This window comes from Primulina eburnea, chromosome 1 (assembly GCF_022965805.1).
Source record: "Primulina eburnea isolate SZY01 chromosome 1, ASM2296580v1, whole genome shotgun sequence".
NCBI classification, from domain to species: Eukaryota; Viridiplantae; Streptophyta; class Magnoliopsida; order Lamiales; family Gesneriaceae; genus Primulina; species Primulina eburnea.
This window is the reverse complement of record NC_133101.1, coordinates 1,318,149-1,343,628: the sequence shown is the minus strand read 5'-3', so window position 1 is coordinate 1,343,628 and position 25,480 is coordinate 1,318,149. Positions and strand designations below refer to the sequence as shown.

General features: G+C 33.9%; 4 protein-coding genes and 1 long non-coding RNA gene across 7 annotated transcripts; 2 read left to right on the top strand and 3 right to left on the bottom strand.

Annotated features, from left to right (window-relative positions):
• The first annotated feature begins 3,653 nt into the window (after positions 1–3,653).
• On the top strand, positions 3,654–7,141 carry LOC140838361 (translation initiation factor eIF2B subunit delta-like). Its single transcript, XM_073204639.1, has 7 exons — positions 3,654–4,211; positions 4,300–4,407; positions 4,682–5,043; positions 5,260–6,004; positions 6,087–6,183; positions 6,273–6,327; positions 6,748–7,141. Exons 1-7 carry the CDS (start codon positions 3,740–3,742, stop codon positions 6,811–6,813), a joined length of 1,905 nt encoding a protein of 634 aa, XP_073060740.1. The 5' UTR covers positions 3,654–3,739; the 3' UTR covers positions 6,814–7,141.
• Positions 7,142–7,617: 476 nt separating this feature from the next.
• On the bottom strand, positions 7,618–10,448 carry LOC140838427 (protein trichome birefringence-like 19). Its single transcript, XM_073204761.1, has 2 exons — positions 9,866–10,448; positions 7,618–8,515 (listed from the first exon to the last, which is right to left on the bottom strand). Exons 1-2 carry the CDS (start codon positions 10,346–10,348, stop codon positions 7,724–7,726), a joined length of 1,275 nt encoding a protein of 424 aa, XP_073060862.1. The 5' UTR covers positions 10,349–10,448; the 3' UTR covers positions 7,618–7,723.
• A 4,274-nt stretch (positions 10,449–14,722) lies between these two features.
• Positions 14,723–15,288, top strand: LOC140810030 (uncharacterized). The gene is made up of 2 exons (XR_012113230.1): positions 14,723–14,876; positions 14,980–15,288. It is a non-coding gene; the product is annotated as an uncharacterized lncRNA (long non-coding RNA).
• A 3,083-nt stretch (positions 15,289–18,371) lies between these two features.
• On the bottom strand, positions 18,372–20,971 carry LOC140838121 (uncharacterized). The gene is made up of 5 exons (XM_073204238.1): positions 20,803–20,971; positions 20,004–20,337; positions 19,705–19,921; positions 18,973–19,609; positions 18,372–18,857 (listed from the first exon to the last, which is right to left on the bottom strand). Exons 1-5 carry the CDS (start codon positions 20,855–20,857, stop codon positions 18,598–18,600), a joined length of 1,503 nt encoding a protein of 500 aa, XP_073060339.1. The 5' UTR covers positions 20,858–20,971; the 3' UTR covers positions 18,372–18,597.
• A 350-nt stretch (positions 20,972–21,321) lies between these two features.
• On the bottom strand, positions 21,322–24,555 carry LOC140838192 (uncharacterized). 3 transcript variants are annotated; one of them, XM_073204440.1, is made up of 6 exons: positions 24,378–24,555; positions 23,836–24,176; positions 23,098–23,243; positions 22,557–22,833; positions 22,136–22,408; positions 21,322–22,058 (listed from the first exon to the last, which is right to left on the bottom strand). In XM_073204440.1, the coding sequence occupies exons 2-6, from the start codon at positions 24,142–24,144 to the stop codon at positions 21,591–21,593; spliced, it is 1,473 nt and encodes a 490-aa protein (XP_073060541.1). In that variant the 5' UTR covers positions 24,145–24,176; positions 24,378–24,555; the 3' UTR covers positions 21,322–21,590. The 3 variants fall into 3 exon arrangements, with proteins under 3 accessions (XP_073060541.1, XP_073060621.1, XP_073060467.1); XM_073204520.1 differs by having other exon boundaries at positions 23,836–24,169; XM_073204366.1 differs by having other exon boundaries at positions 23,836–24,555.
• Positions 24,556–25,480: the final 925 nt, after the last annotated feature.

Sequence of the window (25,480 nt, the reverse complement as noted above, 5' to 3'; positions counted from 1 at the left end):
ACCATGTATATTGCTCCAAACTACAGATTCTTCACATGCTCCGGCTAGCTCAAAAACGGGAAAATGATTTTTTTGGTCCATTATTTGTCCATTTTAATTTGTGTTTAGTCTATTAACTTTTCAAAGTTTGGTTTAGTACTACATTAATTTTTAATTTTATGTTATTTTAGTTCAATAGTTGATGTAACAGTTTGACAAACCATCGTTTTTTGTGTCACGTCAGTATTTTCGGTGTCGCATCAATAATTAGACCAAAGTAACTTAAAAAATTAGACCAAAATAACTTAAAACTAAAAGTTAATGTACTAAAACCAAAATCTGGAAACTTAGTATACCAACACCAAAAATTGAACAAATTAGTGGATTAAAAATTATTTTCCCCTAAAAAAATCATTAGTGGTATATATATTCGGATATTGAAACAAGATATATACTGTAGGTACATGTTTTTCTCACTTCTCTGTTTTAGTTCCTTGTTCTCAGAACGACGAGGGACTATGTCCAAGAATTGCTTAAATATTTCGACAAAAGAATTATGAGATTTGTACCTTAAAACATACAAACAAACAGGAACATGCAATTTGTTGAGGGCGTCGAATTTTAGTACATTTTCTGTTGCCTCCCAAAGAAGTGATAGATTATAGAAGGTAGTTAGGTAAGTTAATAAACCACTTCAAGAATACATGCCCAAAGCTTTCAAGACTTCCAAGCGTTTGGTATATTTTTCAAAACTTTGAGAACAAGTTATATCATAAAAGATCTTGTAAAGGGCAGGGGAAATCATCAATTTTAAAGATTATAAAGTTAAAAAAACACTTGATGAATAAGTCCAAATAACATGCTAGCTAATCATGTTATATCTTACATTTTGTCATCATCTTTTACAGCTTATAAGCTGTCGATAACGAAAACAAACGTCAACTTTGACAAATTAGATGATGAAAACAGAAAAAAGAGAGGTATAAATTAACTTTTTTTCCACGGGTATGATATTTAAGAACTTCTAGATCGTCAGTGTCGAAAGTTTGCAAGACTATAAATTTTTTTTTTAAAACTGCATGCATACTTCATTATATCAGTGACTAATTAATTCAAATGTGTTTCCCTTTAAAGATAGCTAATGAAATTACCTGGAGTATGAATACCAAACCTTCATTTTGATGCACTAGATGCTCTTCATGTTCCTGGATACCAGTAACTCTTCGGGCCTAAAGATTAAAAATTAAACAGTCGATCTGTTAATAAATTTATACAATTATAATACGTGAAAATATATATTTATATCTCTTCCTAAAAATCAAATGAAATTAAATAATAAAAATCTACAGCAAAAGGTACAAATCAGACCCAAAAACTTCAAGAAATAATGCATGCTCAAAGTTTCTGTAAATTGTAACAATATCGAAATTCTCCCACCCCGTAGAGTTAATCATTTCCTGTAATAGGAACAGTATATTTACCAAAGCAGAAGGCCTCAAACCTTTTCTTTTTTTTTAATTTTCTTGGGTTCATATATATGAACTGAAGAGACGTGATTGCAGAATAGGAGAGGGGGTTACTAAAAAAAGTACGATGAAATCGAACGATTTTTCTACATTTCGGGCATTAGATTCTTGAATGACAATTTATTTTATTTGTTTATTCATGAATGTGTATATTTTATTGTTTTTGTTGCATACATGGAGACATGTGTCAAAGTGTTGATTCGAAATTTTAATGAAGATAATGAGATTATTTTTCGATAGTTCTAGAAATTTTTGTTTGAGGGATGGGGTGCGTGAAATCTGGAAGATCGCGAGGGATTGTTGGTAGGTGAAGAGATATAACACGACCCAAAAGATCTTTGAATTACTTTTTTGGTTGAAGATGAAATAGTTATAATTAATTGGTTGAGGTCTCGTGTAAATACGTGAAAAATAATAATTTTTTTTATAGATCGGACTTGCTTAGAATTCGTTTTATAACATTAATATTAGGTCTCTTGTGTGACGGTCTCACGAATCTTTATTTATGAGACAGGTCAATAAAAAGTAATACTCTTAGCCTAAAAAGTAATATTTTTCATAGATGACCAAAATAAGATATTCGTCTCACAAAATATGACCCGTGAGACCGTCTCACACAAATTTTTGTCTATGTGTAATGCATTCTCATATGAGTTTTCATGTCAAATATGCTACAAGTAATCGGATGAATTGAAATTCCTCTCTTCATAATTTTATACAAATTTGTATTTTGTTTAATTTACTAAGATCATTGTATGAATTGATTTACTTCAGATTTTTTTTAAAAAAATTAGTCAAAATTTAATTTTAATATAATAAATTTATGTTTTTGCACTTTTATTTCTTTTTCGCCGAGACATGTTAGCATAACCCAATATATACTAATTTAAAGGACTATTTTAATTATTTTATTTTATGTATTTTAGCCTGAATAATATTAATATATAATTTATCAACATTTAGAGAGACTGGCATTTATAAAAATGAAAATAATTTTTCGGCCTACTGATTTTTTCTAATTTGGATTTTGGTTCATTAACTTTGTTTTTTTTTTTTTTTTTTGCTTTTAGTCTTATTTTTCAGAATGTGATACCAAAAATGTTAATATCACATTAGAAAATGCTAACACGTCATCTAAAAATACTAATGTGACATAAAAAATTATCGACTTTCTAATGTCACGTTAGTATGAATCAAAATATATAGTTTAAATTTCATATAGCTATTATTTCGCACAAAATCGTGTATGATGAAATGCTAGTGTTAATGTATCTTAAAAAAATGTAGGATTGAACGTTTGTCATTTTATCAAAAGCTATAGTTGATGATAATAGTGAAACTCAAATATTTTAACCGTATAACAATTCAAACACCACATTTCGACTACTCTACCTAACAGAGACAATTATCACCCAACAATCATTATCTCAATAATTGCATTTCTTGCAAGAAATACAATAAATAAGAATCGAACTTGTGACTTAGCTCTGATATCAATCGTAGGAACGAGTGTTTGACGTTTCCAATAGAAATAATTAAAATTGATATTGGTCAATCAATGTTGTGACGTCTTTGATCTTATTTCTTGATATGGTCTCATCATATTTTATAACCAAAAATTTTATATGCCACGGAGTAAAATTTTTTCCAATTATTATTAAAATAATTTCACAAGGTTCATGAAAGTATATTTTTTAAATACAGCTCCTCATTGAAAATATTAGTAGAACGACTCATAATATCACGCATTTATTGTTTGAATTGATATTTAAAATTTATTCGATGTGTAAAAAATTTAAGTTAACAAGTATGGAAATTTTTTAACAAGTAAACATTTGTTAATGTCGGAGTAGAATTTTTTTCGTGATATAAAAAATTTGTTAATAAGTAAAAATATTATTACTAATATAATGATATGTATTTTTAAAATAATTAATTTAACTTAATAGAAATAAATTATATACATTATTTTTTATAACATAAATCAATTATAAGTTAATATATATAATTAAAATTTTATATTTTAATTTAATTTTTTAAGTAAAGTTACTAAATTATTTATCTTTGAATTATTTTTTGATTTTTAATTTTAAAATAATACGATTTGGGTTTTGTTTTGCAAGCAAGTGGAAACAAAAAAAAATTAGACAACGTGCGCTGTTTGTCCCCTGCACAGCAGAGGATCCGTGTCCTGATCAGCTCCCAATTCCCCGAGGCCCAATCCAGCGGCGAAGATGGACCCTCGACGCGTTCCTCGCGCCGCCAGCGACCCTAAAGTTCGGCACGTCGGCTTCTTTGCTCCGGGGGATGCACCCGAACGATCTCAATCGGGTCCGCCCGAACTGGCATCCTCGTCGCCTCCTGTCTCCAACATCTCACCCTCCAGCAACTCCTTGTCACCAGTCATGATCCCGCCGCCACGCCTTTTATCCGCGGGTCTCTCCCGCCGCTTCCCTCAAGGAACGCCTTTATCCCATCTACATGCCGCTCGAGCTGCGGATCATAATTCGATTCCGGTTGGAAGTTATAATCCTTCCGAGTTTATATCTCCAACGGCGACTACGGAGTTCTCGGAGGACCTCATGTCTCCTAAACGGGGCCTCAGGAGTGGTTCTGGGAAATTCGCTACTTCACTGCCAGCTGGGGGATTTGAAATGGCGGCTGTGAAGAAGAAGAGTATAGTGAAAATGGCTCCTGATGTTTTAGGTTTGTTGCGTTTCCGGAATTTCATACTTAATTTTCTAATTATTAAATTGAGTTTATGGTTCGACGTTTGATTTTTGTGGGGAAATAGATGGAGAGACAAAGCCTGCTAGTGGAAAGACATTGAAGGAGAAGACTACAAAGGCTCAGAGACGTGCTATTCAAGATGCTCAACGAGCAAAAAAGGATTCTGATAATGGTGAATGATCTATATTTATACTGGAGAGTAGTAGTTAGTGAATGATCATTTCGGTTGTGTAATTTTATCCCAAACAGGTTGATATATTGAATTCAGATCCGGTGGTGCGATTCCATATTATAATGATTAGCACTGATTGTGCATATGTGGATATTGGTCAATTCTTTTGAGTTGATGCTATAGTTTTTTTGATTGATTTTTTTGGCGAACATATACACCATCCGGAAATGTAACCGCTATGCTTATTGTATCTCCGAATGCTGCATTTTTCCAGGTGGAGGAAATAAGGCATCTGCTGTGGCATCTGGGGTCAATTCTGCAAACGCCAATAAGGCTGTGAAGGTGGTTCCACTAAGGAAAGACAGCTCTCTGGTTGCTTCTTCTGAGAAAAAAGGTGGTGATCGTCAGCCAGATAAAGATAGGAAGAAAGATGTCCCTCATCCGAGGATAAGGATGCAGTTTGATGATGAAAACAGAGTCGAGAAGGCAAAGAAGCGTTCGGTAGTCAAACAAATAGAGGCAAAAAACAGAATTGAACTATTTAGGCATCTACCACAGTATGAACACGGGACACGGCTTCCTGATCTCGAAGCAAAGTTCTTTCAATTAGGTCCAGTTCATCCTTCTGTTTACAAGGTAACTCTTAAATTAATTGTATTCATTTACCCATCTGGATATTGCTCAAAGGAAGTACCTTGGAGAACAAGTGAGTGTATTATATTTTCATGTGATACTGTTTGATAAAAAACATTTTTCAGGGAGAAAGAAATCTAACTATTTTTCCACCATAATGTAAAAAAATCGATACAATTCTTGATGCACTTTACCCTATCCTGACTTTGTGCTTGTCAGGTTGGTCTGAGATATCTAGCTGGGGAAATATCTGGTGGCAATGCACGTTGTATCACAATGCTTCAAGCATTTCAAGAGTCTATCAAAGACTACACCACGCCACCCGAGAAAGCCCTTATCAGGGACTTGACTACAAAAATAAACGCTTATGTCTCTTTTTTGATTGAATGCAGACCCCTTTCAATCAGCATGGGGAATGCAATTAGGTTTCTTAAAATTCAAATTGCAAAATTATCTCTGACACTCTCAGAGTCAGAGGCAAAAGCGAGTCTTATTTCTGATATTGACCGTTTTATTAGTGAGAAGATAACTCTAGCAGACAAGGTAATTGTGAAGCATGCTGTGACGAAAATTAGGGATGGTGATGTTCTTCTCACTTATGCTTCGTCATCTGTTGTCGAGATGATATTGTCACATGCCCAAGAACTTGGTAAACAGTTCCGAGTTGTAGTGGTGGATTCACGTCCAAAGCTTGAAGGCCAGAAGTTACTCCGTAGGCTTGTGGAAAAGGGTATTAGTTGCGCATATACTCATCTAAATGCGATTTCTTATATCATGCATGAAGTAACTAGAGTACTTTTGGGTGCTTCGTCGGTATTGTCTAATGGCACGGTTTACTCGAGGGTTGGCACTGCATCTGTTGCTATGGTTGCTCATCAATTCCGGGTCCCGGTCTTGATTTGTTGTGAAGCATACAAGTTTCACGAAAGGGTTCAACTGGATTCGATCTGCTTTAATGAACTTGGTATGGAGACATACTGAATCACCTACTAAAGTGATGGCAACATACCCAATTTCTAACTTAATTATATCATGTTCCATCGTAGGTGATCCTGATGATATTTCAAGTGTTTCTAGTAGAAAGGAAACCAATTGCTTGAATGATTGGGTGAAAATTGAGAATCTACAGGTTCTGAACCTGATGTGAGTATTTTGTTCTTGAATCTAGATACTATTTTTTTTACTGTGCTGCTGATTGTTGCTTTGCTGACCTTTTGATTTTATTGTTCTAGCTATGATGCAACACCTTCAGATTATGTTTCAATGATTATCACGGACTATGGCATGGTATGTTGTCGCTCTACTGCCTGTAGATTCCAATATAAACTATGATTATATACTGTCGGGTTTCACCAGAAAATTGCTTTCCCCTACAAGAGTTCAGCTTATAGGTGCATCATATGGATAGTTACTTTCCACCGTGATGACTATATCTTGATTATATACCATACCATTTCAGTCAAAAAATGCATGTCCATTTACAAGTTCGCTGTCTTTAGGCATCACAATAGCATGGAATAGAGTGTGGCTCATGGACTAATTTAAGCATTTACTGAGATGTTTGAATATAAATAATGTGTGTGTGTGGAACTGGGTTCTGATGTTGACTCTAGACTGTCTAAACTGGTTCGAAACCTTCCTTGCTTCTTCTTCTGTGCTGGATATGTACCATTTATGCTAATCAACTGTTGATAACTACATATTTAGATCCCACCCACGAGTGTTCCTGTTGTTGTGCGTGAGTACGGCAGAGAAAACTTATGGATGCAGTGAGGATTATGGCTTTCAGATGAGATGCAGTTTTGATCCCCCAAGTAGCAGCTTCACATTTCCAGTTCTTATTCTATTCCCTTTTAGGAATAATAAATATCTCAGGCCAAGAACTGATTTTTTTTGGTTATTAATTCAATTTTTCACCTGACTCCGTGAAGAGTGCAAATTTTCTGCCTCTCCGAGCAGTTTTTGGATCGTATGATATCTCGACCAGCTTCGTAGAAATACTCAAATGTGTTTAACGATTGGTGACATTTATATGTATTTAAAAAATCGACATTTATGTGTATGTATATATTCACTCTATTTTCTTACTATGAAGTATGAACATCGCAAAATTTTGTTACACTGGAGTGAGCAAATTTATTTGAGAAATTGTTGTTTTTTTAAATAAATAAAAATTGGTGTTTGGTGGGCTGGAAACCTAAAAGACCCTTTATTAATTTGTTAATAAATTATTAATTTCACATTAATAATTCATGGATACCTTATATTTACGTATGCTAACTAAGATTAATATTTATTTTAAATTTTCTTTTATAATCAAAGTTCAAGAATATTTTGGGTGAACTCAAGTCCATAAGATTCTTTTTAAATGAAAATCTCTCGTCCATTTGTTCATAAGCTAGTTATGGATTGCCGCGTCTTTGGAAAAATACTGGAATTGCAACAAAACACACACAATCGCAGTGGACTAAAGTAAAAAATAACAATATAAAAGAATAAAATCACAAAAAATCAAATATATAGAATCAAAATGAATATTTTTAAATGTGTATTAAGATTTTGTTGAACAGTATCGATGTGATAAATAGTAAGAGATATAAAATAATAAAATAAATAATAACAAAATGAATACTCTCTCATACAGAAGTTACAGAACCAAACAAACTATTCAATGAAATTTTTTTTAGCGCTTGAGAAGTCTTTCGTTGTACGATCTCCGGGATTCTATTTTCAACATGTGAAACAAAAAATCGGCCAAAGAATCAATGGGCCCAGGTAAGCACCAATGAACACAATCATTGTACAGAGTCACGTTCTCATCGGGCCAATGCCCATATCTACTCGGGTGCCCATCGGGCCTCAACAACATGGCCTGCGTCGTGTCCAGCCACCTGAATCTCTTCATCCGCTCCTTCTCCGCCGCCCGAAACGCCCCCAATTGGATCATGTACAGATCCAAACTCAACCCCTCCAGAATCGTCTCGTTGTTCCGGAACGGCCGCCGTCTCACGCAGTTCCCTCCGGCGTTCCACGGCCCGTCCTCGAAATGCGAAGGTGCGAAGGTTCGTAAGAACGTCACGCCTCTGAAATTCTCCCTCCCGTTGATGGCTTTAAACGCCGTCCGGAAGGAGCGGCGGTACCCGAAGGTCATCGGGAGGTCGGTGATGTTTGGGAGCTGGCAGTAGCGGCAGCCAACGATGCGGCGGTTCTCGTAGTATACGGCGGTGCGGCTGAACCAATGGCCGGCGTTGAGGATGAGGTAATCGAAACCGTCGATCTGCGTGGTCCATGCTTCATCGAACTCGTCGAGGTAGAGGTTGAAGAGGCCGGTGTGGGTTGGGCCGTCTGGATCTCGGTCTTCGTAGCGGACCAGAAACGGAGTCCAAAAGTAGGCTAGTGTAAAGTTGTAAGTGAAGTATTTCCATCGTTTGAAATGCTCGTCAGACGTGGGGGAGACGTCGATTGGGTATTCTACCTGAAATCGGAGATAATTCACATTTAGTGATTTCAAACTTACTAAATTATGAAACTCTGTTTTGAGCATGTTCGAGTTCTACTTGAATTTAATAAAATTTCGAATTCGGATCGACTCAAAACATTTTCGAGCTCGTTAAATTATTGTTACTTGTCAACTTTGTTTTACACGAGAGAGGACAAATAGAACAAACTCATTTTCTGGGTCACACCATATTCCCAGTGTTTTCTCTAGTTGAAATTTCTCATCCTTGTATATATCAATCTTATCTATAAAACTAATGATATGAAGGAATAATAGATTTAATAATTTCCATCCTTTTTTTTCCAAATAAAAAAGGGAAAGATTCTTGTACTTTTTTTATTCTAGCTACCTAATACATGTGTTAGTTTACTAGTGTTGTGGATAACTGGATATGCATTTTCTAATAATTTACCTAATCGTTAATACAAATAATTCAGCCATTGTGGCCTGTGGGTTTTTGAAAATATTCTACCACTTTAGGTAACCTACTATATTTTATTTTCTTTTTCAATGCCATATTTGTCTAACTAGAAACTCGTTGTCATTATGAATCGAAAAAGCCTGCAAACCACGCACATCACATAAATCTAAAGAAGATGCAGAGTACAAGCAAGTTTCAAGCAGATAAGAAGACATTTAGGCATAGTTTGATACACATAATAAGATAAACATTTGATATATAATATAAAGATGAGTTAATGATAAATAAAATGTATGATATTGTATTTAATGTTTGGTATGATTTTAATAAGAGTGATTAAATTTATATATTAGATTGTAATGACAAAATTACATTATCATAATAAATTTTATAATTTCAAAGTTGTTGCTTGAGTTCATATTTCTTATCTGTTTATGCGCTGACAGTGATTGCATGATTTATTTATTTTTACCTAATTTTATATATTATATAATATATAAAAAAATTAAATGCATTAAAAAAAATTAAATAAATAGATATCAAACAACCAAACCGACCGTGAAGGATTGATAGAAGCACAAATGAAATGAGAAAAAATAGGGTTTAGGATTTTTTTATAAATTGAGGGCAATTAAGTCATTTGTAGTGTATTTTATCATTAAATTAAAATTATCACATCTAATAGAAGTCATATTTTATCCTTATAATAAGTTATTTATCAAGGGTCATGCTATTATCACGGGTTTTTTAAAAAGATATCAAACATGAGATAAGGAGGATTATTTATCAATCTCTCCCTTACGTACCAAACTACTGTTCGATTGTTGAAATCGAGAAATTGAATATATATGTATCAAATAATAAATATAAAAAATGATTAAAAGGAAAGATCAATAAAAACTTACCCGGGACAAGAGGCATATCATGGATTGCATTTGGTTCCTCCCCACAGAATCTCCAACAAAAGCCAGTGACTTATCCCGGACCATATCCAGAAACTGAAACGGGTTCAATACGGGCAAATCGCACCCGTCCGGTTTCCACCTCCACTGCGTGAATCCGGCATCCGGCCTCCCATATTTCATGCAGTTCTGATGCTCGTGGATCGCCCAACACGTCGTATTCGTGTAATATGGAGCATTCGGATTCGGAATCCATTCTCCGGTAAAGATATCGCACTTCTCTTGATTATCGGTTATCTCGATACCCTCTGCATGGTGTGGTGGGATGATTTCAGCTGAATTTTTGTAGGACAGTGATGAATATCTTGGTGTTACAGGATAATTCAGACGGATAAACGTGAGAAGTATTAATCCGGCGGATATCGCGATACCGATATTCTTTATTTTTTGAGTGGGGGTTATATTTTTCCTGAAGTAAAGCTCCATAATCTTGGAGCTTAGCTTCAGTGATCTGTCAATGAGGAATCAAGGGGTTGTTCGGAAATGTTTTGAGGATGGGTGATCATGTATATTATAACTTATAAGGCTTCGTTTCGAAATTAGTTGGCATATATATATATATATATATATATATATATATATATATATATATATATATATATATATATATATATATAGGAGTTGATGGTTTTGGTAGGAATTATTGACCTTTCTCTTCCTTTGGATTCAAATGGCCGGATTATTCGAAGTTTTTTTTTTTTTTTTACGGATTATTCGAAGTTAGTATTGGGAAGAGAAGTTTAAAATATGGATGATTTTTTTAAAACTGAGACTGAACAAGAAAAAAAAGAACATTAAAATAAGAATTTTTATATCCACGGACTAAATTTTATATGTGAAAAAATGTATTAATAAAAAAATCAATAAACGAGATGTTTTCTATATTATGTTAGCCTATGATCTCTTCTTTTTTAATTTTTTCATTTCTTATTTATTAATGTACTAAATTTAATTATGTCAGTAATTTCTAAATCTAATGAAGGAAAGCTTATATTATATTTTAATGAGAAAATTACAATTTTTGTTATGTTGATTTTTTTTTTTTACTACTGTGGTTTTCTATATTTTTGAAATTAACATCTTAATCTAATATAATTTTCAATTTTTGATAATTTGTTTTTTTATTAAGAGTGTTAATGTAGTATTATACACATTTATATCATATCGGTTGCATTGATATCGTTTCATAATCACATCAGGAAAAAAAAATTAAAAACAAAACAATTATATAACCTAAGAGATAAGAGTTTGACAATAAAGGAACCAAAACACAAACGAACAGATATATATATTGGACAAAAATTATAAATTTTCCGATTTTAATATTTAAATTTTTCATTGAAAAACTGTAGTGACCCGATTTCTGTTTTATGTAATTAAATGCTAAAACAAGATTAAAGAGTCATTAATTAATCAAATAAGAGTATTTAATCATCAACAGTATTGGAACCACCGAAGTGAGTTCGGACCATTTGAATGTAGATCGGACCATACGAACTCGCAGTGCCATCAAGATGACTTATGTGTCAAAAGTTGCTCTGATATGTAGCAGTTCAGACTTTCCAAAGCCATGTAGATAGGTGGCAAATCGACCATGACACATAGTATAACATGCAGGATCGGACCATTCGAACTAGGATTCAGGCATTCAGAACTTGTGTCTATAAATAGGCTTGTTGATTTCATTATTTGAATGGAAATTTAAAATATCTCTCGATTTCAGTCCATATTTGAGTGGTTCTTAGCCTTATTATCAAGGGCCGGGCACTAGAGAGGTGCTTTCAAAGTAGTAGTGAAGCTAGGCTCAAAGTTGTGGAAATTACGACATCAGTGGGCTACCAACGGACAAAGGCTTGGGCTGTACGTAGATCCATGTGTTTCTGCGACATTCGACGGAGCATGTCTCAGGTTGGACGAGACCAATGGTTCAGGATGTGGGTAGTCGAGGAGTTGGCGAGGATCCAAGAAGGTTTATTTTTGTTGTTGGTTTAAGATGTTCGATTTGGTTGTATGATCAACTAAGCTTTTGTCTTGTTCTGGTTACCGGTTGTATATCACATGATTTTCGTTTAAGATTTATGCATGTGTTTTTGTTGTTTAAGTTTGTAATAATGATTTTTAACTGACTAGTTAATCGCATGTTTAATTAGTAGTTGATCCGATTTGGGTCGCTGCAAAAACAAATGCACAAAATTTTTATCAGGTGTAGCCTGAAGAGTTGATTTATACATACTATTTTGGTAATATATACACCGTGTAATTTTTATAATTTAATCAATTTTAATATCATTCTGCATTATCAAAAATAAAAACATAGATCCATCATTTCTGTCACTAGCTAAAGTTGATACATATATAATGTAAATAAATTATAATTCAAGAAGTGTGGGGATACTTGCAAGATTTCAGCAAGTATCAGCCTATTTGGGTTTATAATATATATTATTGTATCACCCCGTTTGGTTCGAGGGATTAGGAGTGATAGACTAATTTATCCGGCCCAATCAAGTGTTTAGTTCAATTTTAAATAAACCTACCTTATCCCTCCTAGGTATGATTAGGTTATATTAGGTAGGTTAAAATAATACCTCCTCACTCCCTAGGATTATTTATCACACTCTTAATACCTCCTATTTTTCCGATTTTACCCTTCTCCTAAATTCAAACTCACCACCATTTCCCGCCACCGACCGCCGCCGGCCAACCACAGATGGACCGCCGACCGCGGCGAGCACCGGCCGACCAGCGACGAACTGCCGACCACCGGCCGAGCGGTTAGCGACGGTTTGTGTAGAAAGGTTTGTCAAAACACCGTTGCTATTAGCGACGGTTTATTTATAAAACGTCGCAATTAGCGACGGTGTGTTTAAAAACGTCGCTAAATGCCTAATTTTTAGAAATTAAATTAATTCAAAACAAGATCGGCGACGGTTTCTATGAGCGACGGTTTTTGAGAATCCGTCGGTAAGTTTCCGGCAGCCATTTCCGGCCGTCTCACCTGATGACCTTTTCCGATCGAGCATTTCCGCCGGCCGCCGGCCGCCACTGTCGCCGTCGCGAAGGGGAAGGACAATTTCGTCTTTTCATCAAAAAATTCAAAATTATCCTACACTTAAAAATCTTACCAAACATAATATTATTTACATCATATATTACAATTCTATCACAATCATTTTCTTTATCATTTACATACTAATCATTTATATGTCTTATCTTATTATTATTATTAATCAAGAGTCACGATCTTGATTTATTATTAATATTGAAGTAGACAGTTATATATTTCATTAAAAAAGACACTTTAGCTACTAATTCTGATTGGTTGGCAATAACAGATAGTTAATGATGAATAATTTTAGGAATGTTATGGGTTGCTTAACAAAGAAATGTTATGGGTCTAGATCAGTTTTGTGGCACGGAGCATTTGTTATTTTATCAAAAATTATAATTATGTCTCTCTAAATAATTCACGATAACAAATCTCAAAAGATTTACGTACGATACATTAATTTTAAAAAAAATTACGAGAGAGGATAAAACTTATAAGACATTTTATAATTAATTAATTTTAAAAAGACAATATCGATCACCAGCTATAATCAAATTAGAATGTATTAATTACTATATGATTTTTTAATTTTATGTAGAGATGGGGTTTTCATACACCGTGTGGATCATATGGATGCGTAACATGTAACATCCTTTTAAATGAAATAAATAAATAAATAAATATAATCCAGCTATTTAGGCCATGCATGAATGCATGAATTGGCGCGCAGCTGGATTATTCAAAGACATTTAATAATTTTAAATAAATTTGTTGTCTGATTTGATGCCCCTCCCACTTGTTTAATGTTCATTAGCATGTGTCAGTTAAGCACATTATATTTCATTTATTCATGAATATGATAGGTTACAAATATAGATTGATGTATCTGTCTTCATTTTGCATAGATTGATGGGTCAATATCCCATTTGTAGAATAATTTTGGGCTTAAAGAATTAACCCAACTATACTTCAAGCTTATTAATATTTGGACTTTGCTACGCTTTCCATCATATTCACATATTTGATAGTTCAATGCAACCAAATCCAAATCCAAAAGAGCTTCGAACCCAGCCTAGAGATAGATAGTTTGGGAGTTTTTATCTGAAAATTAGAGAAGAGAATAGCCCACTTAAACCCCACTATGCATTAAATTAGAGAAGAGAATAGGCGAGTAACAAGTTTTAATAAATATTCTCTGATATATATTAATAATAATAATTTATATTATATATTATATTAAATAATGAATATCTTAATCCCTAACCTTTAAGTCACAATACATATTGTTTTTTTGTTGCTAACTTAATATTAAAATATTATGATTTACATATGATTTTGATTAAAGTATTAGTTGTGGACTTTTTTATTTTGTATTTACTTGAAATAAAAACATATATGATTTTTAAAGGGTTTGCGGGTCCATGTTTGATTAGACACATCGGATTTTGTGACGGGTATGTCTGGGTTTGATTTTTGGCACAGCAGGTCTCGAGATTGCCTATGCACATGTGCATTAATGTAAAATATACTAAATCCATCTTAAATATAATCATATTTCTATGATATTCATAATCTGCATAATATTTATATATGGTGTAAAAATATGGTTGACAGCATCTAATTATTTAATAATAGGAATATATTAATAAAATAATAAACGAAATACTACTAAATATAGATATTTGATAATAATATCTCAAGAATATGGAGAAAAAAAATGCAACCCCCCACCCCACCCCTGTATTTGGACTAGAGCGAGTATCTAATGTAAATGAGTCCTCCAATTTAAGCAGCCAAATTCTCTGTGGTTGCTTCATTCATATTATCCCTTCTATCTCTTTCTCCTTCACTCAAAATTTAAGACCCACCCTCCATCCCCAAAATCCCATCATTTAATTATTCCAGGTTTGTTTCCATTCTCTCCCAATCAATCAATTATATTACATCACTCACACACACAGACAGAGAGATATTTATATGGTTTGAATTGTGGTATTAGATAGAGCAGATTTAGCACGGTGATGATGGGGTTGGAGAGGCTGTTGGGCAGCTTGAAATCGAGACTCAAGTCCATGAAATTGAAGAACTCTTACGACAAGATCGAGAAGAGCGAAAGCATGAGGGTCGAAATCAGGAGCCGAAAAGCGCGAAAGCTCATTGAAGAAACACTTAAAGTCGCTGATTCACCCAAGACAAGAACCTTTAACTTCTAACATCATATATATATATGTACAAACACACACACACACACACACACATGTCGTTTCTTGAAGTATTGTATGCTTTTGATGAAATAAGTTCATGTTTAATGTTGTTACTTTCTGAGAGTCAATAGCTTCTTTACACGACAAGAACCAAAATATAACCGACAGGATGGACCAAATTAACAGTCTACCAAAACGATAGGCACGCATTCACGTGTATATTTGGGGTATCCTTGCCATTTTTAAACACGGAAACGGATTCAAATTAATAACATGCTAGAATCAAACTATCATGTACCAAGCCTGTGCTTCTTTACCTAATGATTGTTTACCTCCAATTTCTTAATTCATATTACAGTTCAAGTATACTATGTCGATCGCTCTCGAAGCAGAAATAATTATAACTTTCTAACAAGCATGTCCCAAAAATTGCAATAATACTTACAATACATGATAATAAAGTGCGTGATATTGACCCTGATAATAATTGTCACTTGTTTAAAAATTATGGACGGTAGTAATTATACGCCTCCAATATTTTAAATCATATAAGAGTTGAAGCCCTACATGTTGATCATCTTATAATTGTTGCTCCATAACATACACTACCAACGAGGGAGTATCATGTTGCGAGTTCTGATCATCATCCAAAAAAAACGACAAGCGAGTATGATTTATTATTTCCTATTTTCAATTTTTCCGATTATTTATCTTTTATTGCAAATAAATCAAATTATTTATATAGGGAATTATTTACTAAGTCTACAAAATTTGTATTGGTAAAAAATTCCATAAACTGAAAAATTTTCCTTGATCAGAATTTGTAAAAAAAATATTGAAAGGAGACAAAAAAAAGAGAGAGGTGGAGAAAAAGTAGGGGACTTCAAGAATCATTGAGTGGCAAATGCAAGCAATCAGAACCAAACAAATCAAAGTTGGCTGTGATGCAGAAGAAATGCAAAGCATGTGATGAATGAATCAGTTCGATATAGTTTAAAGAATCGTAGATATTTTGTGTTTTTCTCAAATGTGATTTTGTTGTTTATTACCAAAGATGTATTTAAGGATTTACCGATTCTCTAATGCAAATTATTTTAATAAAAAAATTGGCTGTGATGCTAGAGAGTATATCCATATTTCGTGTATATATTTAAACTATAATAATTCGTTATGTATATGATTTTAGTGGAAATAAATTTCTATAGTATGTTATAATGTTTGAGGATATTAGATTAATTTTATGATCTGTCACACCTTAAATTTTTCCCATTTTGCCATGAAATCATATTTAATGATCTGTAGATTTCAGTTCGTGTATTTATTGGTAATTTCAATATTTTTAACCATTTTTTTAAATATTTTTTCAAATATTAAACTGCTAGGGATAGCATACTCACCCTTAATTCATTTATCTTCTCTCATTTTAGATTAAACAAATAATTATTAAATCAAATATTTGTAAAATATATATATATATATATATATATATATATATATATATATATATATATATATATATATAGTATATATAAGCAACACATAATTTTTGTACATCATATTATACACACATCATGTTTGTTGTAACAATTGTTATTATAACGATCCCACCCAAAAAGGGTAAAAGAGAGTGGAAAATATATAATTATATTTGAATTGATGAATTTTAAATTTATAGATTTCAAATATATTTTTATAGTAATAGATAAGTAAGATTATAAATTTCAAATTGATTTATACTTGTTTCTATAATGTTTCATGTTAATTATGATGAATTTCAAGTTAACCGAATAATGAATTTATTTGAAATTCATTATATTTTATAAACGGAGAGTTTCAGAGTAAGTATTACAGAATCTCCAAATGATTTTTTGGAGGAAAAAAAATAGATCTTTCATTTTTCTATCATATATTCCATTTTGACACTTTTTTTTTTCTAGAAACAGAAATGAATTATTATAAGACAGAAGTTTTAACAAAAATATCTTTCTTATATATCGACTCTACTATCTATTATTTTATATATAAAAAATAGTCTAATAATGATATTATTGAATGTATGATAAAAGTACCCCCGTCACTTTTTATTAAAAATTATAACTTAAATTATTTAATTTATATATATATATTGATGTAAAAATTGGTGAGACGTCTCACGGATCGTATTGTAGAATATTTAATCTCCATAAAAAGTATTACTTTTATCCTGTATTATTTTTATTGTGAATATGGATAGGGTGACCCGTCTTACAGATATAAATCCGTGAAACGGTCCCAACGAGCTCACTCATTATATCTTCGTGATTGTTTAAATTTATCCCCAATTCCTTTTGTTTGTTACTTTATTAAAAACGCATTCGGATAAGTATAATTCGTATAATTGTTAAAACAACCTCAAAGCGACAAAATATCTATAATAATTTATATCGATGACACAGTATTGACACGATTAATATGGCTTTTGACGTGTACATTTTGACATTGACAGTTAATTTTTCCGTAATTTAATCAACATTTAATTTGAAAACGAATACTTTCATAAATTTTTATATGATAAAAACTAAAACTATTTTTATTCTAAAGATCACGTTCTTGTCATTTGACCAAAAACTATAATTGATGATAACGATGTAATCTTATAATATTTGTTTTAATAACTGCATTTCTTGCTGTTAATGAAAATCGAATAAGTGTATTTGACTCTCATACTAATTACATGATCAAGAGTTTATTTTTTTATGTAAAAGTATAACCGATAATAATAATTCAACTCAAATTTTTTAAAGTCGTAGAAACAAACATTTTATGAAAATAAATTTTCCTCGATTACTTTTGAAAAATTAGTCTTAAGATGATCAATATAAAAATTTATTACAATTTTAGTTAATTCCTAACAATTACCTTCATAAATTTTACTTGATTACATGCAAGTTATATGTTCGTAATTTATTTTAATTTTTTACTTGTTTGGCAAAATTATTTTAAAGAAATTTGAATGTTTTAAAAAGAATGTGTCATTTTTCAAAATGAATATTTTACACTAATTATCCGCATTTCAATGGAAACAAGAAAATGAAATTAGTTGGCATGCCTAAAATCGTTGTGATGTTCTAGGTAATGTCGGTTAAAAATGATCCCAAGATGAATTCAAAAAGGCACATCCGATGTCGATCTTCTCTTCTGAACAGAATCATACGAAGACTATGAACGTGATTTCATCTTATTGCATGAGAAATAATATATTGGAATTCCAGAGAAGAAAATATGAGTTTGATTTGTGTATTTGGAGAATTGTTAAAGGCCGTTTTGTGTAAACTATTCGAGTGAACACAAAAGAACTCAAAAGTAGCCACTATAGTCTTAAGGCAAATATGCAGCACCAAACAGAATCTGACAATGGAGCAATACGCGCGTTTTAGTTGAGTTCATAGAAGAACTGGCCGGGGAATAGTAGCCAATGATGCTTGCATTCTGTCCTCTGAAAACGATAAATCAACGAGAGATCCCTGCAGATACTTGTCATAAGATGTTAAATCGAAATGACCATGTCCACACATCGCCATGACAATGACTTTGGATTCGCCCGTGTCTCTGCAGTGTAGAGCTTCTCTTATGGTCGCAGCTATGGCATGAGCTGGTTCTGGTGCTGCTATCAACCCCTCACTCCTAGCAAATTTTATGGCACCTAAAGATACAGAAACACAAGAATTAATATGTTATAGAATCACATATAATTTCACGTTCACCTCACAGGTCAAGTTCAAAATTTGTATTCTAGTGTGTATTTAAGAGGAACATACCTTCGAAACATTCAGTCTGAGGCAATGAAGTCACTTCCATAAAACCCAACTCATACACATGCGAAACCAATGGAGACATGCCATGGTACCGAAGACCCCCAGCATGAATAGGGTCGGGTACAAAATCGTGCCCGAGTGTATGCATCTTCATCAAAGGAGTCATCCCTGCCGTATCACCGTAATCATAAGCATACACGCCTTTCGTCAATGAGGGGCAGGCTTCCGGTTCAACGGCTCTGATAACAGGATCAATCTTCCCACTAAGCTTCTCTCGAATGAATGGAAAAACGAGCCCTGCAAAGTTTGATCCACCCCCTGTGCAACCAATAATCACATCCGGTGTCTCCCCAAAAGCCTCAAGCTGTTTGATGCACTCTTCGCCTATAACAGTTTGATGAAGAAGTACGTGATTGAGTACACTGCCTAAGCAGTATTTTGTGTCAGCATTTGCGGCAGCAATCTCTACTGCCTCAGAAATTGCTATTCCTAAACTCCCAGGGCTCGACGGATCCTTTTCAAGTACTCTCTGACCTGATTTCGTGAGTCTAGAAGGCGAAGGATGAACCTTGGCACCCCAAGTTTCCATCATCAGTTTACGATATGGTTTTTGATCATAGGACGTGCGGACTTGCCACACCTGCAGCGGTAAACAAACATTAACACTGTCCTTAGTGCTACAACGACAAAGGAGCAACGACCACAACAGAAATAACAAGCAGAAAAGTACATTACTTCACAATTAAGCCCAAATAAGGCACAAGCAAAAGCAAGAGAGCTCCCCCATTGTCCAGCGCCAGTTTCAGTAACCACATTCTTGACACCTTGCTGCGCATTATACCAGACTTGAGGGACAGCTGTGTTTGCTTTATGCGAGCCAGCTGGGCTAACGCCTTCGTATTTGTAGTAGATTCTGGCAGGTGTATTGAGTAGTTTTTCCAATCTCTTGGCTCTGGATTAACATAACAAGCATAAAATTTTCCTCAATGAGTTGAGCATAATATAATACATCACATTCAAGCAAGTAGACCAACCTGATCAAAGGAGTTGGACGCCAAAGCCTATACACGTCTAAAACTTCTTCCGGTATGTCTATAAACCGGTCACTTGTGGCCTCTTGTTTGATTAATTCATCAGGGAATAAAGGTAACAAATCCTCGGGTTTCACCTGTTCAAAAGTCTTTGGATGCAGATAAGGAGGTGGTTTTACTGGTAAATCTGCCGTTAGATTGTACCACTGCTTTGGAATTTCGATTGCCTTGGAGTTAACCGAATACAGTGCTTCGGCACCGAATTTGGAACCGGATGAAAGGTTCAAGTAAAATGGCTTTTTCCTCAATGAAAAATGCCCCAGCCAATTCTCTTTCCCTGCATAACATATTCATAGAACTATTAATAGTAATTATTAGTTCCCAAGCAAGTATATTACTAACAATTAATAAGAGAAATTTAAATTAGTGATATGAAAATCAACATTGTTTTTCAATTTATATAATCTAAAGGTTGTTCACGCGCTATTCTCCTACTAATTACAGACTAAAAAATGACGAATCTTGCCATAAAAATACTAAATATTGAAAGGGATAAGTATCCATGGACTCCCTGTCAAGAGGAGGGGACTTTTTTTTCAACAAAGTGAAATATGGAAAGAATTCATGCTGCTCCTTCGAATCATGTATGGATCTGTTATTCGTAAATCGTGACTAAAGAACTCAAAATTTATCGACAAAGACTGCTTCGAATTAGTTGTAATACTACAGATATCAGTTCTTTACGAACACAAACACGCTAGAGAACTTGCATACAGAAGCCAAAAAGAAAGATAAAAGTCACCTTTGAGGCAAAATGGGGGGCAGACAGCCTGAGAAAGTAGACCGGATTGTGCCATTTCCGAGGTTTAATTTAATTTGAAGTGCTCTTTGGAGTTGTGGGTGAAGGTGGGAAGTGGGAATTAAGTTGGTAAGTTGTAATTATAATGGCAGCATTTCATTGCATTATTTAATCAATTATTGCTTTTGTAACGCACGTCTGACTTTGATGTACTGGGCTTTCTTTAATCTAAAAAATTCAATGATAGTGAGTTCATGCTTTTGGGTGACCCATTCTAAAAAAACCTGCCCTAATGGGCAAGGTTTTAGATTTAGCACGGCATATCGTTGACATATCTGCTGCGCCAGAAAGCCAGTTGGAATAAGTCTCTCATGCATATCTCCGATAGTCAACTTGGCGATTTTGTATCCTTTTATTATTTGCGGAACTTTTTGGTTTTCAAATAAGAAATAGATATTATAGTTGATAGAATCTTACTACCAAAGTTCATCAGATTTCTGAAGAAAACAATGAAGCCTGGTGTGGAAACCATAAATACAGTTTTATTTATTGAACCAGAATAACAAGAGGAAACACAAGCTCTGCCCAAAGTTCATGGGAAACAGCTAATGATTTATTTGCTAGCTTGCTAATTTGTTATAGCTTCCTTTGTCAGTCGGTAAGCAAAGAAAGTCCGTCATTTTATTACTCAAAAAAACTTCAAAACTAACGGGTCGAAGTTGAAAACACACTTCATTCCTGATCAGATGCAGTTAATCACCCACCGAAAAATCTAGTAATTGTAGCTTCTGTTACAGCTTGAGAAATGCTTTAATGATCCCCATCATTTCACTTCCAGGAAACCTCCCGAGACATCCTCTTGCTGCAGCCAACTCGTCAAATTCGAGCACCGCGTCACCATTGAAAGCTCGGTCTTGTTTCTTTTCTTGACTTTGATATTTATCTACCATCTGTTCACCAGATGCTACGATTGGAAGTGGAAATGGGTCGAGAGAAATTTCCAAGACATGCGATTCCCCACCCACAGCACCAACAAAGTCTTTCAATCGACACAATGTAAAAGGGACTGGTTCAAAGCTGTGGTCGCCATATTCAACTGGCGTGGAGTGGTCACCGGTGACACATACGTAGTATTGGAATGCCCCACTTGACTCTGCTAGCCAAAGGAGCTTAGCTAGCTGGCCTATAGCTCTATCAACAGCTTCCAATCCTTTGACTTTGAAAATGCTCGCTTTATCATGACCTGCATCGTCTATCGCCTGTAATTACATAATTTAAGCTGAATTACAGAAAAAAAGTTAAAGTCTGAATAGATAAAAGTTTAGTGTATCACCACCTTAATGTGAAGAAATCCAAAATCATAGCCATTAGATCGGCCAGGTTCATGCTCCTCTTCACCAGGCACAAAAACATTGGGGCATAACTGCTGAGGAGCTGAGAGGGCATTGGCTATGGCAGTTGCCTTGGACGTTAACAGGGTTCTGTAGTCACCAGTGGCTCCAGGAGCTTCCAGAATATCGATACCGAGGGATAAACCCAACCCAGCAATAATTTTAGTCGGAGCAACCATGCATGGCCATAAACCATGTATCTTTTCGAATGGAGGAACCTAGAATACATAATAGTGAAAACATAAGTAGTTTTTCGGTATATCAGAAGATAAACTAAATGAATTCCGACAAACAATTTAAAACAATATGACATTTATATTTTTCAGGAGAGAGGAAGTGAGATTACCTAATTCGCAAAAGAATTACCTCTATTCGAATACCACAACCTCGTAAAAGAACGACATTTGCAATATTCTTTCCTTCAGCAACCCTTCTTGCGTTCAGAGGGTGAGCAACCAAAATGCAAGATATTTCCCGGGATAACTCATTAACAACTGCAGCTGTGTTTTTTGCTTCATCAGAATCATCGAGTGGTTGAGCTTCTAAAAGTAGGCGGTTATCCTTCAATGGATCCGTTCCTGATATATTTCCACTTAATTTTGGTCCTTTTACAACCACCCCACATCTATGCTCTGTTGCATACCTTAAAAATCCATTTAATCATGTACTTTATCAGTTTAACTTGGCAAGATAGTAGACACAACTCGAAATCTATGTTCAAATTGAATACTTTGATGTTGCGAGAAATGACGAGAACATGAGTGAACACCATAGATTAGTGAACCCATGGTCACTCATTCAAGTCCCCACTTGCTTTTGGATTGTAGGCTAGAACCCAAGAAAGAAGCATGCACTGTTCCTATGAATAACAGTGTCGAAAATGTAAGAAAATTGGAAAATCATGCACCTGACTCTAACTTCATACTGAGGAAAAGAGGGAAGCTTCATTCCATCCAACGCTGCACAAAGAATCGGTCCTTCTTCTTCAAAATGCCTATCAGCCCTCCGGCTAGTAACTACTCCAGTTTTTTGATCCAGGGTAGCAAAGTTTGACTGAGTATAAATAAAATTCAGTACTGAGCACCGACAACCATAATCAACTTGTTCAGAAGTATCAAGAAAACAAAATTCTACGATACAGTTGGTATACATATTTTCCATTTAAAGAAACACATACAAAGTAGCAAAGATTCAGGGGCATTCATGCTCAAATAGCTGATTATCAGGTGTATAAAGCATTTTAGTTTTTGCAGTATAAAAGAAAATGAACTGATTAAGAATGGAAAAATAAGCATCTTATTCTAAACCCAATCCTGTTTCTCAAGGGAGAGAACTTCAATTACTAGCTTAGACGAATTTCTTTACAACTACCGATGGGTCAATTACGGTCTCTTGAACATGCTGAGAACTGAACAAGAAAAGAAAAATTTGCCACATAAAACTTCAGTAAAGCCAGATTTGTAATAAAATTGATGCGTTAGCAAAATCACCATTTTAGACCTTCACACAAACATCATACCAAACAGTTAGGCAGCACACATGAACTAATCAATGCCATGATAAAGTCCTAAGAAATAGTGAATGTTAACCACAAGAAACTGAAAACACAGCGCAACAGGATGATGATCAAAGAGCAAGCACCTACTTTAAATGCGATGTCTCCAGGAGACATTGCCAGTCCAGCGCCCATTGACTCAAATGCACCTCGCCCTCGATAATAAACACGAGGGTCATAACCCAATAAAGAAAGATGTGCGGTATCACTTCCACAAGCCAAACCAACTTCAACAGGATCCATTAAACCATTTATTCCAGCCGAAGCTATGGCGTCCAAGTTAGGCACGTTAGCTGCTTGCAGAGGAGTCCTGTAGCCTAAACTTGGCAGAGACACATCTCCCAATCCATCAATTAGGACAAAAGCCACCCTTCTCTTTGGCTCCTCTGAGTTAACCATTCCTATTTGCTATGATACTAACAGCCTGAAAACTGACACAAGCAATTAGAAAGAAAATATATCAAATCCACTTATCCATAGATAAACGAATCAGGAAAACGTCTCTCGATAGGCTCTCTTTCAGAAAATATAAAGCAATTTTTGCCTCGACGATCATATTGAACACTGCAACGGTGGCTCCTGACATGCAGGAGAATAATTAAACTGATTTACAAGCAAAAGCAACAGATTACACAATCTTCTGAATTTCCTTCTTCTACAGGCTGGACTATCAATCTGTAATCCGAGTATTATGCAGAAATCTGAAAAGATCTTACGAGGATTCGATCGCGGCAGCAAGTAGGTTTTCGGCTGCCGGCGGTGAAGCAGAATACTCGATTAATTTATTATAAAAGACCTATTGAAGAGAATTTCTATCACGAGTAATATATATAGAGTAATATTTTGTAGATTGAGTTTTAAAAAAGATTTGGGACCAATATTTGAAATGTATTTTTTACTTGAAAGAATATTAATAGATATTATTCTATGTTTGTAAAGGTTAATTTCAATTATTTACAAATATGATATGATATAATTTTGTTGTTAAAAACAATTGTTACTATCAAAATTACTCAAGTAATTCACAACCTATAAATTTCAAATAATTTTCTAAAAATCGATTTATTAACACGTAATAGTTAATTTTCATTAATCGGAATAAACTATCAACGTCGAAGTTGGAGTACATATGCCTAGTTATCCGAACCGAACATGGTGATGGGACATGATCCTCGTGTGTTTTATCGACAACCTATTAAAGTCAAATTTCCCATAAACTAAATACTTCACAACTTTCGATAATAATAATAAATAATAAAATATGTGGAACTATTTGCCAAATGTATGGTCCAATTCTCGGAAATTTTTATTTTATTTTAAATAAATAAAGTATAATCAAAATTCATTTATTTCAGATCATTCCTCCAAAACACAATCTAAGAGACTTTGAAAAGAAATTTGTGTTCACGGGAGGTTAAAGTTTAAATCTCGAATTCAAAACACAATTAAAACAAATTTTAAATAAAATCTCAAATTCAAAAATCAATTATAACAAAAATAATTGTCTCTTTAAAAAAACTACTCAAGCATATATTGTTATTGTATAAAAATTTGTGTGACACGGTCTCACGGATCGTAGTTTGTGAGACAGATATCTTATTTGAGACATATATGAAAAAATATTACTTTTTATGCTAAAAATATTATTTTTTATTGTAAATATCAGTAAATTTGACTCGTCTCACAAATAAATATTCGTAAAACTATCTCACAATAGACCTACTCTTGTTATTAT

What these genes read in the sequence shown, in the direction of transcription:
- LOC140838192 (XM_073204366.1), bottom strand. Translation starts at nt 24,144, where the DNA reads ATGGTTAACTCAGAGGAGCCAAAGAGAAGGGTGGCTTTTGTCCTAATT. An exon ending in CTGGAGACATCGCATTTAAA is followed by an intron (nt 23,244 to 23,835) that starts GTAGGTGCTTGC and finishes ATTTATACTCAG; the next exon opens with TCAAACTTTGCTACCCTGGA. An exon ending in GTTGTGGTATTCGAATAGAG is followed by an intron (nt 22,409 to 22,556) that starts GTAATTCTTTTG and finishes TATGTATTCTAG; the next exon opens with GTTCCTCCATTCGAAAAGAT.
- LOC140838121 (XM_073204238.1), bottom strand. Translation starts at nt 20,857, where the DNA reads ATGGCACAATCCGGTCTACTTTCTCAGGCTGTCTGCCCCCCATTTTGC. An exon ending in CCCCCCATTTTGCCTCAAAG is followed by an intron (nt 20,338 to 20,802) that starts GTGACTTTTATC and finishes TATGTTATGCAG; the next exon opens with GGAAAGAGAATTGGCTGGGG. An exon ending in TCAGACTGAATGTTTCGAAG is followed by an intron (nt 18,858 to 18,972) that starts GTATGTTCCTCT and finishes CTGTATCTTTAG; the next exon opens with GTGCCATAAAATTTGCTAGG.
- LOC140838427 (XM_073204761.1), bottom strand. Translation starts at nt 10,348, where the DNA reads ATGGAGCTTTACTTCAGGAAAAATATAACCCCCACTCAAAAAATAAAG. An exon ending in TGATATGCCTCTTGTCCCGG is followed by an intron (nt 8,516 to 9,865) that starts GTAAGTTTTTAT and finishes CTCCGATTTCAG; the next exon opens with GTAGAATACCCAATCGACGT.
- LOC140838361 (XM_073204639.1), top strand. Translation starts at nt 3,740, where the DNA reads ATGGACCCTCGACGCGTTCCTCGCGCCGCCAGCGACCCTAAAGTTCGG. An exon ending in CTACAGGTTCTGAACCTGAT is followed by an intron (nt 6,184 to 6,272) that starts GTGAGTATTTTG and finishes TTATTGTTCTAG; the next exon opens with CTATGATGCAACACCTTCAG. An exon ending in TTATCACGGACTATGGCATG is followed by an intron (nt 6,328 to 6,747) that starts GTATGTTGTCGC and finishes CTACATATTTAG; the next exon opens with ATCCCACCCACGAGTGTTCC.